This window comes from Vulpes vulpes, chromosome 14 (assembly GCF_048418805.1).
Source record: "Vulpes vulpes isolate BD-2025 chromosome 14, VulVul3, whole genome shotgun sequence".
Classification (NCBI taxonomy): Eukaryota; Metazoa; Chordata; class Mammalia; order Carnivora; family Canidae; genus Vulpes; species Vulpes vulpes.
In genome coordinates, this window is record NC_132793.1 from 66,067,499 (window position 1) to 66,084,000 (window position 16,502).

Consider the following 16,502-nt stretch of genomic DNA (forward strand, 5'->3'; position numbering starts at 1 on the left):
AGAGCATGGAACGAGTGGGTATAGGGAGTAGAAAACCAGTTTAAGGAATTCTCAGACTCCCACCTACATAATACAGCCAATGAGAATAGTCTTATACTTCTCAAAAATTAAGGTACAGGTGAATAATTTGACAGACATTAATATAATTGGGGTTCCCTTCTTCCAGAAATGGGGCCTAGATATAGAAGGTAAGAGATAATTTATTTTTTAACACAATGGTTGAGTATATTTAGAACTCCTAGACTGTATGTTTGGTTTTTTAAATGAATATAAAAAATGCTTTGTATATCTTATCTCAGACAATCCTAACATTCTATTGGAGAACCTGCCCTCTATCTCACAACACTAACTCTATCTTTGCCTGTTATCTAGCTTCTGTTTCACGCTGTATTTTATATTTTATGAGTTGAACTGTCTCTTCCTTATTATACTTTACTATATAATTATACTGTATCCTTTATTATATCCTCGTTATTCATTATATCACTATGCAGTTGGCCTTCTATAAACATCCACTCTATGAAGTAATGAATAAGACAATGGTAAAGTTTATCTTTTCCTAGTACTGATGAATTACAGTACATTTGCAAACATGGGAAAACAGACTTTCATTCTTATAAATGTTCAAAACTATTGAGGTAAAAATGCCACAACTGACCTGAGATACATATAAATCCAGAAGAGAAAAAAGCTTCATTGTATGAAGACAAGTTGTCAGTCTGGGCATAGACCGCGTACACGGACATGTACGAACAGGCACATTCCACGTAGTCTGAAGTGTCCTCGACCACTTTGCAAAACTGACTGTCAGACGACCAGCTAGGGCAAAAACACAATGGTCACTAATGCTCTTTAATCAACACGTGAGGTACTGAGATGGCTTTTAAGGTAAAAATAACTTGGTGAACTTAAGTGTTCTTTACTCAAGCATCAAGCAGACCAATTTTCAAGGAAAAATGCTGGAGGGAACATCTTGTCCTAGACATGACACAACAGGTCCCACAAGATACCTTAAGAAGCAGCCTAAATACTCACCAAACCTGCAAAAGCATTTCTGATACCAGAGAAGCTGGTCCTCTCAACAGAGCAGTGCTAGTGCCTAATCTGAAGCAAATACACCCCAGGTTTTCATCAGAAGGCATGCCTTCCTCACATTCGAAAATTCCAAAGGATGGACAGAGCCACTACACACACCCTCTTTACCGTTCCTCATGTCACAACTCCTTGTATTTCAAATCACATAAGTTCCTTAAAAGACTTTCCACATTACTTTCTTCATCTTTTTTGTTTTTCTCTTTTGAAGCCACATATATTACATAAATGCTTTCTAGGGTTCTTTCAAATGTTTCTTCTAGAAGATCTGGCTTTTAACATAAAAACTCTGTCATGATTACAGCAAACGCCATGTCACGTGCCAAGCTTTCTGAGCATTCTTCCATGACCCCTGGTGGGGTCTCCTCCCTTTCAGTGCATCTTGAATCCTTTACTTTAAGGGCGTAAAACCTAACCCCCACTGCAGATTCAAGTCTGAAACATTCATTATGAGTTATGGATTAAGGATGGCATAGTACGGGGATCCCTGGGTGGCGCAGCGGTTTGGCGCCTGCCTTTGGCCCAGGGCGCGATCCTGGAGACCTGGGATCGAATCCCACATCAGGCTCCCGGTGCATGGAGCCTGCTTCTCCCTCTGCCTGTGTCTCTGCCTCTCTCTCTCTCTCTCTCTCTGTGACTATCATAAATAAATAAAAAATTAAAAAAAAAAAAAAGGATGGCATAGTACCTATGTATTAAGTTTAAGATCTGTCACCAGGCATGCAAAATTTCAGCTGAAAATTATTTTTCACAAAGAAAAATACTAACCAGAATTTTGCTGTTTGGGGGGACAGTTGGTTACCCAACAAAGCTGTTAAATGTATTTAGAATTTTAGTCTGTGCAGCTGAAAGTCAGAAATAAACATAACCAAGTGACTGGTTTGGAACCTCTACTCTCTGGGCAAGCAACACCTGACCTTCCGGTATTGACTGAGCTCCGGGTGATAGAACTGCTCAGAAACCTGAGGCCAGGTGAGGCCAATGAGCTTCTACAGAAGAATCATTCTGTTCTCCCATTCCTGTGCATGGCTTAATTCCAAAATGTACTCCAAGCCATATGTGGACTAGAATTATAAATCCCTGCTAATCTCTCTAAACACAGAGCATCAGAGCCAGAACCATAAGCCAGATGGAAGGGGCAAAGAAAATTTCCTTTCCTGCCAATAAATTAACCAATAACCACAGGAAGGTTATGTGATTTGAGCAGAAGTCATGCTAGGTTCAAGGGAAGCAGTAATAATAAAGAGGTAAATAGTGTGTGAAACACACATTTATGTTGTTGGGCTGCACTTGCTCCCTGCACAATGCTAGGCCACTTCCTATGCTGCTTTGTCATCTTTATGGCAGAGATTTGTTTCCACTCCACAAGTCTCACCTGAGGTCACCCTCTCTGTTCGGTACAGAAGCTGGGCTCAATGGTAATAGAACAGGGAAGGACTGCATTTTGATTTTAAAGAATTATTAAGTACCTTGCAGCAGCCTGATTCCAAAGGAGACACAGAGACGTCTGGGGAATAATCCTAGGTTCAGCGGCATAAATCCTGTAGAGGACCTCATTGTTGTCAGTCAGGGGCTGTGAACTCTGACCTTTCACACTCAAAGATAGTACCTGCAGCGCCACAACGCACAGAGAAATGGGTGATATTTTAAAATAAATGTCATGACTGAATTCTGAACTTTGATTCATATTCCTAGTTACTCTAGTCACTTGCTTAACGCCACTATTTATGTTATTAGGTTCCTTATGAATGCGGGGAGTCTGTTTTTCATTGCAAACGTTCTACCTCTATTTCAGTTCCTGAGCAGCCTTCAGCTGATGATGCTCCCTTTAACTCCATGTCTGACTTCATCAGGAGTGAGGAATATGATATGATATTAGTGAAGGCTACATTTTTACTTTCCCCACTATATATGCTTTTCTCAATAAAACGTGAAGGAAATATTTCCAACTATATATATGAGACTATACATTCTACAAATAGTCCATAAAGATGGGACATGTCTCATAATTAGCTCACCATGTGTAGTCCTTCCCACAAATCTGATCACGTAAATGCATTCTGAGGAGTGTGTCTGCTAAGGAAAAAAATCTGTTTCCAACCACAGAATTCTTTAAATGATAGATTACCTTATTTTTCAGGGCATGGAGATTGTTTCCAGTTGTAAACCACTGCTGGCTGCTATACTCTGTAAACTGGACTAATGTACATGTACTTTTTCCAGCCATTATTTCTGCATCTGGAATCTCCAATAACCTTTCTGGAACTCGGATATAGTCACCTTCTTTTCCTTCAAACTTGTGCCCATTGATTTGCTGAGGATACCAGTGAAGAGCCAGGATGGACAAATATGGGCAACTGTCAAGGATAGTTTTGCTTCTAGAAGAGAAAAGCAAAGGCTTTGCTAAAATGGCATGCATTTACCTACACATCTACTTATATTTGTTAAAATCCATGTACACAGAGGTTCTGTTCTTTATGCACAGCCATAACATTCCTAGCCCAGAGGCAGTAAAGACAATGCACTTTCAGTTCTTTTGTGGTTAACGATCATGATTTTTTGCACAGCACTTTCTGCATCCTTTGGCCTGATCCCCTTGTAATCTAAAACACGGGTTTAGGAAAGCTGTTTAATGGATATCAGATATAATCTGTGCCCATAAAATGTACTTTTTTGTGTTAGTCACATCAGCACTGGTGGAATAGTTTGAGGAAAGGGTGCACCACTAAATTGAAACCTCTGCTTTATTTAAGAATACCATAAGCTTTATATACCTAGAGCATGTTTTCATCAAGAGTTTACCTCATCTCTTTCTATCGTTAGAGCATTTTGAATCTAATCATGTGATTGGTAAGAGAAACAGCCTAGACCTGGGCTCACCCTATGACATCTCTGTTTAAACATTGTAGGCCTAAGATCCTGCGCTCAGTGAAAGTGCTTCCAAACCTCGGTATGTGTTGAAATCACTCGGAAGTATGTTTAAAAAAGATCATGCCCCAGACTTAGTCAGAAGAATCCTTGGCTGAAGAGGACGCTAGAGGTTCTACAAGTCTAATTTTTTTTTTTTTTACCATTCCGCCAAGGAACCTGATAAATCTTGTCTTGGACCCATTATGATTATGAACAATGAAGAGATACAAAAATAAATCAGATCTGAATCCTGCCTGAAGAAGTTTGGAGAATATTGGGATGTTAGGTTAAAAATTATGCATTAAATGTTAAAAGTTATATGGACCACAACAGAAAAAGAGTATGAATAATTAAATCATGGATCTAAATGATACCTTATCAAAATCCCTAACCTGGGAAATGGAGCAGAGAACTGTAAACGGAAAATCTGAGAAGAAAAGGAAAGAGGAAGGGCTTTTTCCTCTAGTTAAATCCTCTCTCTAAAAAAATCTTCCATGGGGCTCCTAGGTGGTTCAGTCGGTTGAGCTTCTGACTCTTGGTTTGTGCTCAGCTCATGACTTCAGGATCATGAGACCGAGCACCAGGTTGGGGTCCTGCTCAGCCTGAAGTGTGCTTGAGATTCCCTCCCCCAAACCCCATTCTCCCCACGTTCCTCCCTTTACTCGTGTTCATGCATGTTTTCTCTCCCTCTCAAATAAATAAATAAACAAACAAAATCTTTTAAAAAAATCTTCCATAACTTTAACTACATTTGAATCAGTGCCTTCAAATATCTATCTTTAATCCAGCCATTCACCCAGGCACTGACCTCTGTTGTCCAAGACTCCTCTCCAAACACCTCAATCTGTATTCACAACAGCTCACCGAAAACTCATCTCTTCATCATCCCATCCAGCCTCCCATATCTTCACTGGTGACATTAAGCTAAACGCTGCCACTGCAGCACCCCCTGACAGGTACAGTGTGGTTGAGACCAGTGAACCTCACCAACATGGTTGCAAACCCTCCACTCACTCTCCCTGGATCTACTGAGATTTAGCCCATCAGAGACATCCTGGATGCCAGTATCTTGGCATCTGAGACCAATCTAACACACACAGTACTCTACCTACCTCTGACACTAGTGTGCCAAATTCCTGGCCCCTCTCACTTACAAATGACTATACTCTCCCTGACACTCCTAGATCCATGCCCTTCTACCACATTCTCTTTGATCAATCCCACAATCTGCTTTACATCCTTGTTGAAGTCAGAGGGAGAACTCCACATTAATATGTAGACTGGAACCACTACAATCCAGTGACCAACCACAGCTGTGCCCTCAATGCCACTTGACAGTTTTTACTTGGCTTCCAAGTAATTGCTCTAGATGTCATCATTCTCAACATCCCTGCTCAATTCCCAAATCTTTCACTCTCAGCAGATGCTCCTGAATACTGCTTAAGATAATGTATACATAACACATACCAGCATAGTCACCAGCTTTAGAGTTTTCCGGGTTAAAACAACACAACACAACACAAAACAAAACAAAACAAAAACTAGTGTTGATCGCTCTTATTTTCTGTTTAATTTGTCACTGGATGATAATTCTTCCACTTAACGGTTTTCAAGTTACCATCCTCCCCAAGTCTGTGCCTCAATTTCAGTGCTCATCTTATCTGAACAATGATCTCCTATGCAGTCCTCCTATTCCTTGATTTATCACATTCTTAAACTTTTAACATTGCCTTCAACATGCTGCCTCTAAAATCCCAAGTCTGATTCTTTCACACACATATGAATCCTATTGTATGTTTAATCTTTAAAGGCTCATGATTTCCCCAAAGACACCACACTATTCTTGGCTGACTGCCATTGGATGTGCTGCTTCCTTTCCACAGACAACTTGGAAGGAAAGGTAAGTCTGTGGAGAGGAAACACATGGCAGTAAACATATTGATCCATTTATTTACTCTATTCACTCGTTATACTATAACCACTGAAAATCCACCACAAACCAGATACCATTCCACGCTTGAGAACATATTCGGCAACAAGGGAGAAAAGGTAACTCCTTCTGTGCATCTTACACTCTTGAATTCTCCCTATGCAGAGGGCACAAATATGGAAACCAACTTTCACAGCCGGGTGGATGGTTCGCATCTAAAATAACCTCAATATTCTAGTGATCTTGTACAAATATGGGAAAACAAAAGGAAAGGATTGGGATTATGGGGAATTATAAAGCTATGAACTATCTGGTTTCACTGAACAACACAGCTGAACATAGTTCAAGAGAGAAAAGAAAGGATATTTTTTAACCATACATACTGTAGCCTCATTGTAAACTTACTTGTAGTAAAGAAATGATCCATTTCAGAGGTTTCTGAAGACACTGGAGACATGTATTAAAGGTACTAAGTAGCCAAACTGCTAATCACTGCTCTGAGATAGACGCTTAGGACCAGTAGTGAGGATAGAGAAGGGGCCTCCAAAAAGGTTATGTAGAGCTTTTCTGATGAACACCATTAAGAAAAACCTGGGGCATCTGTGTGGCTCAGTGGTTGAGCATCTGCCTTAGGCTGGGACCATGAACCCGAAGAGTCCCACATCAGGCTCCCCGTGGGGAGATTGTTTTTCCCTCTGCTTATGTCTCTGCCTCTCTCTGTGTGTCTCTCGTGAATAAATAAAATCTTAAAAAAAGAAAACCTTGATCCTTAGGACTCACTCATCAGAGTTGAAAGAAGAGTACAGTGTAAAGGATGCTGGTTTTGTACCTTCATCTCAAGACCGACCCTGGCACTAACCTGGGATAAAAAAGTCTAGGGGCACTTTATAGCCACAGGGCTGGAAGTGGAGATTTTGTTACAAAGCAAGTGGTTACAGTCTCTTCTGACCACAAGGCATGGTGGCCAGCAAGGAATGTGGACTCAGGCAGGCCTGGGATTGAGGCCTCACCATGACTAATGGTCCGACCCTTGACAAGCTGTGTAAGGTCTCTCAGTTTCTATGTCTGCAAACAGGAATAATAAAAGCCCTGCCTTGGACCAGATGCTAAAATGATCTTTTATAAGAATAAAATATGTAGGGGATCCCTGGGTGGCACAGCGGTTTGGCGCCTGCCTTTGGCCCAGGGCGCGATCTTGGAGAACCAGGATCGAATCCCACGTCAGGCTCCGGTGCATGGAGCCTGCTTCTCCCTCTGCCTGTGTCTCTGCCTCTCTCTCTCTCTCTCTCTCTCTCTCTGTGACTATCATAAATAAAAAATAAAATAAAATGTTAAAAAAATTTAAAAAAAAAGAATAAAATATGTATAATTTTTAGTAAGGATTATGCTGAAACATATAGTCCCCAATATATTATACTATTCTACCTACATAAAAAAGGCAACTTCATATTGTTCAGTCTAATACAATGTCAAGACTAGAGCAGAGGTACAGTTAATATCAGCTCTTCTTTTATTCCTTGATTTCTCTTATAACCCTTTTATATCTGGATTGACTTATCTCTTTGAACTTCGTATGTCTTATGATCTAAGAACTAAAGTTAAAAGTTTTACATATCCGAATGTTATTTTAATTAACCTGTCAGAGTTCATAAAGGGCCCTATATAGATGATTTAAATTATTATTCCAGATTTTTAAAAAACAGTCTTCAAAATATCCCTGAATTTCAGTGTGACTTAAAAAACACTGATGACAGCATTCATCAGCAAATAAATAATAAATGCTATAAAGATTTACACACTTTTATTTTTTTTAAGATTGTACTAATTTATTTGAGAGCAAGCAAGCACAAGAGAGAAAGCAAATACAGTGGGGGAGGGGCAGAGGAAGAGGGAGAGGGAGAAGCAGACTCCCCACTGAGCAGAGACAGTTCCCGGGTTGGGGGAGCCTCATTCCCAGGACCCTGGGATCATGACCTGAGCTGAAGGCAGATGCTTAACCGACTGAGCCATCCAGGCGCCCCATATAAACACTCCTAATCAGATATGTCCCATTAAGTAATAGTAATTGCTTTCTTTTTAAAGATCTATTTACTTATTTTAGAAAGCGAGAGAGTGCCTGCTCATGCTTGGGGGTGAGAGGGGCATAAGGAGAGAATCTCAAGCAGACTACCTGCTGAGCCAGGAGCCCTCCTCCTGGAGGCAAGGCTCAATGTCAGGACTCATGAGATCACGACCTGAACCAAAACTGAGTCAGTTGCTTAAGTGACTGAGCAACCCAGGTGCCCCTCAAAATCACTGCTTTTTAAATAACCTGTATTACTCTGTGAGAAGTGGAAGGACCACTCAATTTCTTAATTTCTAACCAATTTCTATTAGCCGTTTTTATGTTAACTCAAATAGAAATTAAAAATTTTTAAGTCTTTGTACTATAGTGACTCAATTTACCTTTGGAATGCAATTTAAAACACCATATCTTCTGAAGAATATTAACACAAAGTTACAAAATTAATTATAAAATTGATAACACAATGAACATTTTATTTTTTCTTTTCCTCTTGTTTGCACTCTGTCATGAAACTCCAACCACAAAACAACTACTCAACAGGTCAACAACACAAGGAGAGCTGCTTCTAAATGGCTAAAACTGAACCATGACTCCACTGCAACAGCACATCAAAACATGTCTAAAATTTGGAGTCACCTTCCTTTTTCTCCTTAATAAAAGGATTTTTCCATACATAAAAGAATGTATTTTTTATCATCATAAGAGTAAGCAATAGATATTTTTTTAATTCTTAAAAAAAATCCTTCAAAACAAGAGGAATGTACTATTGACAGTATAAGTTCATTTTTCTTGACATAGTTACTATGCTTTCTTCAAATAATTACTTCATTTGCCCGTTAGATACAATGCATTGGGAGCCTGGGTGGCTAAGCCGGTGGAGCATCTGACTCTTGGTTTGGCTCAGGTCCTGATCTCAGGGTCGTGGGTTCCAACCCTGCATGGGGCTCTGGCTCAGAGCAGAGTCTGCTCACTGCCTCCTCGCACCACCCCCCCCTCCAGCTCTTACATGAATAAATGAATGAGGAATGAATGAATGAATTATTATCTTTAAAGGGAAAAAGATACAATGCATTGACTGTTTAATCCCTAGTTACAACATTTAAATGTCATTTTGCATTGCATAGTACTTCATACACCGTGAAGGAATACATATAAAGTATTATTATTAAAAAAACACTTACTTTTCACCAGGAGAGCCACAGGTAACATCAGTTAGCAGAGAAAAGGCAAAATTCTCAGTCACCTCAGTGAAGTGGCTGAATCCTCTGGTGTCTTTGCGCTTTGGGTTAATAAGAGCACAGAGAATCTCATAAAAAAGATTTCGATTTTCAATACTGAGCACTTGGCTTTTTCCTTCAACAGTTATCTAGAAAAAAAAATTCCAGTATGAAAAAATATCTTCAAAAATAAAACTGCTTTAATGATATGTATGGTACATGTTCCTTATTAAATTATTAAAATAAGCAAAATAAGGAGGAATCTAGGAAAAATTGGGATCAAAATTATATTTCAAATACACTTAAAAATACACTTGTACTTTAAAAAGCATAACCATTTATAAAGAAGAGTTGTGATCAGCAAAATATTTTTTATTTGATAACTAGAGAAAGCCCAAAATAGTTGCATGGTTCATTTATTTTTTTACTACAATAATTAACATCATGAATTAAAATTAATCTCACTTTTATATCTACCCCAAGAATTCTTTTTCTTTTGTTCAACAACCAAAGAAATAAGTACAAGAATATTTGCCAACAACGGAAGCAAGATTATTCTCGATTACCTGGCATTCCATGAACAGAATCCACTACCTACCACCAAATTTCTAAAACATCAAATGAAAGACTCTTTTTCTAACTAAGAGTAGTCAGCAGCTCCTGGCACTCTTGCCTTTATCTGGAAGTATGAGCCCTTCTACCTTAAAGAACTAGGTTATTTGTTGTTTGAGGGACAAGGAGAGTAAGAGGAAAACAGCCTTCATGATTTATTTTGTTTTTCCTTGCCAGAGTGTCAAGGACCACATCTTTATCGTCTGACTAAGCATGGGTGTAAAGCCATTGATTTGTTATCCCACTATTCTTCTACACCTGAGAAGTCCCTATAAATCCTTCAAAATCCAAATTAGTCACCACTTGCTCTGTGATTTATACACTGTATCCCACCTGCCAATATACATAATCATTCTCTGTGTAACTTGCACATACCTTTATTAATGAATCTCTGACAGCACTGAAATGATTTGTTTGTTGCTACTACCAGGTGAGCTCATTGAGGAAGTTCCCTATGTTCCCCATATTATTTTCAAAGCTTTGTAATTTACACAGTGCCAAGGTGATAGCTGAACTCAAGATCTAAGTTTATAAGAATATCCATCGCAAAGAAAGTAAGGAGGAATGGAGAATAATCCACAAAGAAAAGATGACAAAAATACAAGTAAATGTATTTACTTACCTGGCAGCAAGACAAAGTAAAAATTTAACAAAATAAAAATTTAACAAATAAACATTACAATGAAGAAAGCAAACAGCCCACTGACTCCTGAAACAATCAACTGAATACATTAAATGGAAAAAAAAAGCTCAGGAAATGCTCCCAGAATTCAGAAAAAATATAACAGATAAATAAAACAAATCTATAAGATACAACAAGCATATAAAAGAGCTGACAGAAGCAGAGAGAGAGAGAGAGAGAAAGAGAGAGAGAAAGCCACAGTGCCTTAATAAGCTAAAGAAATAGTCATGTCTAAAAATGCAGAGCTTGCTTTATACCCGAAAAAAGAAACACCACCAGATGCATCTGGGTGAGTTTTAAATATTATTTCAAGTGTTAAAAAAATTCTACCAGAAACTAGATAGGAAAGAAAAATTACTAACAGAAAGACAAAAATTCAGTTTGACATCAGACTTTTTTTGTAAATGAAATGCCAGAAGCCAATAAGAACATGTGCAGTTTTAAGAATTAAAGGTTGTCATCTAAGAATTCTAGAGCCATGCAAACTTTCATTCATATTCAAGGGCAACAGAAAATTCCCTTTAGTAAAGCACATAAAAAACACAACAAAAAGGCCATTTATATAACCCCCGGTTTGTCTGGGTGCTATTCTCAGCAAATTGTCCTAACTTCTCTAGTTTTCACAACAATCCTGATAGAGAGGTGCTGGTGTTACTTTGTTTCCAGGTAGGGAAAATGAGGCAGAAAGAGGCTAACTTGTCTGAGGGCATGAATATGGCGAATGGTCAAACCCAGGAGACATTTGTGACAGCTGCCCTGCTCTGACTCAAAACATTAGCTGAGTCTCAATCGCTGTCAGTGTGATTATAAAATAAACCAAATGTAAAACGTAATTCTTGAAAAAGAAGATCTATGATATAAAGAAGTATATGATGAAATATTCTGGCCGTAAAAGGCCATTTTACATAAACAACAATAAAAAGAACCCCCAGGGCAGCCCAGGTGGTTCAGCAATTTAGCGCCTCTGCCTTCATCCTGGAGACCTGGGATCGAGTCCCGCATCAGGCTCCCTGTATGGAGCCTGCTTCTCACTCTGTCTGTGTCTCTGCCTCTCTCTCTCTCTCTCTCTCTCTGTGTCTCAAATAAATAAAAAATTAAATTAAATTAAAAATTATCAAAGTTGACTTACAAAACTATAGAAAATCTGAATGAACCATGGGAAAAGGTTTTAAAACTGTCAGGAGAGAAAACAAAAAAGAACTTTGTTGGGGGAAGAGGGGTATCAAATTTTCACAGAACAAAGTATTCCTGTGCTCTTTTAATTGTTCCAGAACTCAAAATAAGAGGCAACACCCCCTGACTCATGTTTTACAAGCTTCAATGACCTGGAAACCAAATCCCAAAGAAATTAAAAATTTGCATATCAAACCCAGCGGTCTTAAAAGACCGATAATATTGTTAAAGCAACCAACAGCATTTTAAATGATTTTCATTGCACCATGCATAGTAGGAAAATGAAGGGATAGAATATTAGGTCACAGCAAAAATTTTCCAAAAGCCACAGCTAGATTTTATCCAGAAAATCTTTATAGTGAATCATTTAAAGCTGTTGTTCTTTTGGGTACAGTACTTGTTTCTTCTGTTCTGATGAGTATAACAACAATACCTAAGATTTATGAAGTTCTCCATATAAAGAAAGGCATAGCAGGGAACAGATTCTATTTTTAAAAAGTTAGAATCTGGGGAAAAATAAAACTTACAAATATGAAACAATTTCACTCAAAATACAAGACCTTAGAGAATGAAGTTGAATCTAGTATTTGGAAGCTCTATTCTATACTCTTGATTTTGAGGGTATCTTAGAAGTCTATATGTATTAGGTACACATGGGATATCTTAAAGCTTGACAAAGTACAGAGGACTCTAAGCAAATATCAGATAAACAACCAATATTTGTTTGATACAAGTATATCCCAAATACTCCATGCAAACATTTGTCATTTGTGATATACTGAAAAATGTATTGTTTACCTGAAATTCCAGGTTAACAGGGCATCCTGTGTTTTAATGTTAAAATGTTAACCTTATTATATGTGATTATCTACATTTTCAGGCCTGTTTCATTACTGTCTTATTTGCATTATTATAAATGTCTAAAATAGAATTTCTTTTTTGCATGTTAGGAACACACCAGGGCCCTCTTAATAGCTATTATTTTTTCCCAATTTTTGTTATTATAAGTAATGTTGAAATAAACATTCCGTTACACATGTATTTGTACAAATGCTTCCCACAACCATTAGTTGTCTTTTTTCTTACTTTCCCTCACCACCTAAGTTTTACTGAGATATAACTGACATATAACATTAGTTGTCTTTTGACTTTCCTTATGGTATATGCAGAGAGAAATTTTGTTTAAACTTTATATGGTCAAGTTTGATAAACTCTTTTCCTTTAAGGCTTCTGGGTTTTGTTTTATGCTTTAGAATTAACTTCTCCACTTCAAACTTATATATTACAAATGATTCATCCATGTTTTCTGCTAATACTTTTATGGTTTCATTTTTGCAATCTCTGATATGTCTGAGATTTATTTTGCAGTAGGGTTTAGGATACAAGATCCAGCTCTGTTTTTCTTTTACATGGTTAAATCACCTGTATCAGTAACATTTACAGAATAAGAATTTTTGATCCATTAATCTGAAATGTCACTTCTAGCATGTTTGAGATTTTCATATGTGCTTGCATTTATTTCTGCACTTTCTGTTCTATTCCTCTCATGTCAATCTATGCCTAAGACAGCATCACCCCCTGTTTTAATCACTGTAAGATCATAATACATTTTTCATATTTAGTGTGGTGAGATCACTGCCGTTTTCTTCTTTTTCATAAAATTTCTGCCCATTCTCACATGTTTCTTTTTCCAGGTCAACAATGGTATCATTTTGTCCAGGTTAAAAAAACAAAACAAAACAAAATAACTTACTGCTATTTTGATAGGGAATTATAGGTTAATTTACAGAAAACTGTTGACTCTATGACATGGATGGAGTCTTTCTGTTGTGGGACAAGGTATAGGTTTCTATTTATTCAAGTGTTTCATGTTGCTAAGTAGAATTTTTCAATTTTCTTTATATATTATTACATATAACATTATATAAAACATAAAATGTATAAAATGATTGAATAAGTCAGTTACTCAGTAATGACATACATATAAAAATTGAATTTGAGAAGACAATATGCCACAATATTAAAAAATATTTTAGTAACAATACATGATTTGAAAATAATCATGTTTGCTAATGGTTACTCAAAAAAATTTACATTTTTCCATAGGAGTTTCATTCATAATTCAGTTTCATTATTCATGACACTCAAAAAAACCAATTAAGAAGTACTACTTGACAATGCTAGTTAAAGAAATGTTGATTCTAGGGGGATCCCTGGGTGACTCTGTGGTTTAGCACCTGCCTTTGGCCCAAGGACATGATCCTGGAGACCCGGGATCGAGTCCCACATCGGGCTCCCTGCATGGAGCCTGCTTCTCCCTTTGCCTGTGTCTCTGCCTCTTTCTCTCTCTCTCTCTCTCTCTCTCTGTCTCACATGAATAAATAAATAAAATCTTAAAAAAGAAAAAAAAGAAATGTTGATTCTAGACCAATAATATGTAGCTCTCTTATATAACTCATTGAGGGGGAAAAAAGGAGCAGAATCTTTTTCTTCTCTAAATCATATGAATAAAGGTTATCTTTTCTAAAATGCCACTGTGTATTCTTTCCCTCTTCTTAGCCAAATCAACTTGTTACTGTCCTATGCCATTTCATCATGAGAAAATTTAACAATATTCCCCACAGTAAATTCTTATCTCTAGAACTTTCTTTGCATGAAATAGCAGTCACTTCTCTCTGTTTTACAAGCTATTTGGCAAGGCTTCCTCTTCTTGCCTGTGTACTTTATAATTTTCTTTTCTACCCTTCAGGCATCGTATTTAAAAGACAGCATAAGAAGTAAAATAGGCATGATAATCTAAAAACCCATTGTTACCATTTTAAGTATTTAAGGGTCACCATGTAAAAATACAGTATTTATAAATTCACATGTATGTATTCAATATTTTTCATTCTTATATATAAATATATTGATAAGAAATATCTTGAATAAGAAAGCCCCAAAGAAACCCCCATAAGAGTCTTTTCCTTTAATAATAATTCTTTTCAGATCTCTTCTTTTACTTACATTTTTAGGATTTTACATCTCCATTTCATTTCATCATTCACAGATGTGTAAATAAATAAATGGGTTAAAACTAAACCCAAGTTGATCTAAGTCCACACCAATCTGGTCATTCTTTATTTCTCCTTTTCTGAGGGAGTGTTCAGGGCCCAGGAGGAACAGGGAACAAGCAGAGGGTAACAGCTCCCGTTACGTGGAAGAACTATGTAACCTAGGCCAAGTCTCTCTTTTTATATACTCAAAAAACTGAGATGCAGCTTAAGAGAGACTCATCCAGTTTCTGGAGAATCAGAAAGAGCTTTTAGCTTCTGACATCTGATGCTCCTTTTCAGATGCTGGGTTGTCCTTACTGCTGCAGTAGAATACTGATCATTCTCCAAGTTTAAGACTGAAGTTTCCAGACACAGAGCAGTCACATCCATGAAAAGTAGTATCAGCTTGGTGAATTTCACTCTTATGTTCAGAAACTTAACCCTGCCATAATTTCATGACAACTGACATTATAACTGTTTTATTTTTAATTTATGAAATTTAACTAACCCGACTGCTAACGCTTGCAAGGGCTTCTTACCTTATCTATTAAATGCATCACGGCACTGAGCTGTTCTTCCGTGTTCTCCGTGGCCACTTTCAGGCTGATGCTGTGCAGTACTCTTTTAAGAATGTCACCATCCAGGGGCTGTTGTAACTGATCTGCAAGTCCCCAAAAGGACTGAGAATCCACATCAGAGACTAGAGTGATGTTAGCTGTCCCATACACTTGATCAATTCTGGCCCCACCTTTTGGGTCAAAAAGCACAATCTGGAAGCGTTTAGGAAATGGATTCAAAGACCCTGTCTCTGGTGTTAGGATGACATCCAACATGGTGTTTCTCTGGCCAGGTTCAAAGACCAAAGTCCCTTCAGTTCTCACAAAATCCTTCCCAGAAAGAGCTGGAGAGATGAGAGTACGGCCAATTGTTTCAGTGCTCCTCAACTCCTAGAAATTAAACACCACCACTGAAGTGAAACTGTAACACCTCTGATCTTGTCCTGAACAAACTCTTATTTCTTAAGCAAATCTTATTTCTCTTAAGCAAACTGATGGGCCATAACAACATTAATACTAAAACATGGGTTTTATACTTCTTCTAAGCTACTAAGATAAATTAGGGAGAAAAATATACATCATAGTGATGATGTTAGGAAAGACAGATGCCTTGCAGCATGCCGATGATGAGGATTAGGAAAGAAATGGCACTACTGCCTTGTGGAAGTTCTGGAATTGTGAACACACTTAAAAACTGTGCTTTAAACAACACATGCTGCACAACAGCAGTATGGAGGAAAGGGATATTTACATTTTCATTCTCACCTACAAATTTTGGGAAGATGGAGGAAGGAATTAAGGGAAGGAAGATGGGAGGCAGACAAAGGAGAAGAAACTGGTTTCCTGTTGGTCACACTTAAGATGTGAAAATACTCTAAAGATTAAGGTCCTGGCTATATAGACTTGTGAATTTCTTCAAACCACGGTTATTAAACGTTTTTTTTTTTTTTAAGATTTTATTATTAGAGAGAGAGAGAGTGCATAAGCAGGGGGATGGGCAAAGGGAGAAGCAGACTCTCAGCTGAGCAGGGAGCCAGACACAAGGGCTTGATCCCAGGACCCCAGGATCATGACCTGAACCGAAGGCAGTCACTTAACTGACTGAGCCACCCAGGCGCCACTAAAAGATTTTTTTTTTAAGTGAAGCATGGGAACTTAATCAAGAAAGAACAAAAGAGATTGCCTGGGTGGTGCAATAGGTTGAGCATCCAACTCTTGGTTTCAACTCA

The 16,502-nt window shown here is 37.7% G+C and overlaps 1 protein-coding gene across 1 annotated transcript in view; it reads right to left on the minus strand.

Moving 5' to 3' along the window:
- Positions 1-16,502, minus strand: part of ADGRV1 (adhesion G protein-coupled receptor V1) — a 529,718-nt gene that overhangs the window by 291,928 nt on the left and 221,288 nt on the right. Inside the window, exons 78-82 of the mRNA XM_025992909.2 lie at positions 15,256-15,663; positions 9,179-9,363; positions 3,221-3,470; positions 2,562-2,701; positions 659-819 (exon numbers count right to left, since the gene is read on the minus strand). Of these exons, the coding sequence (XP_025848694.2) occupies positions 659-819; positions 2,562-2,701; positions 3,221-3,470; positions 9,179-9,363; positions 15,256-15,663 (1,144 nt within the window). The remainder of the gene's footprint in view (positions 1-658; positions 820-2,561; positions 2,702-3,220; positions 3,471-9,178; positions 9,364-15,255; positions 15,664-16,502) is intronic.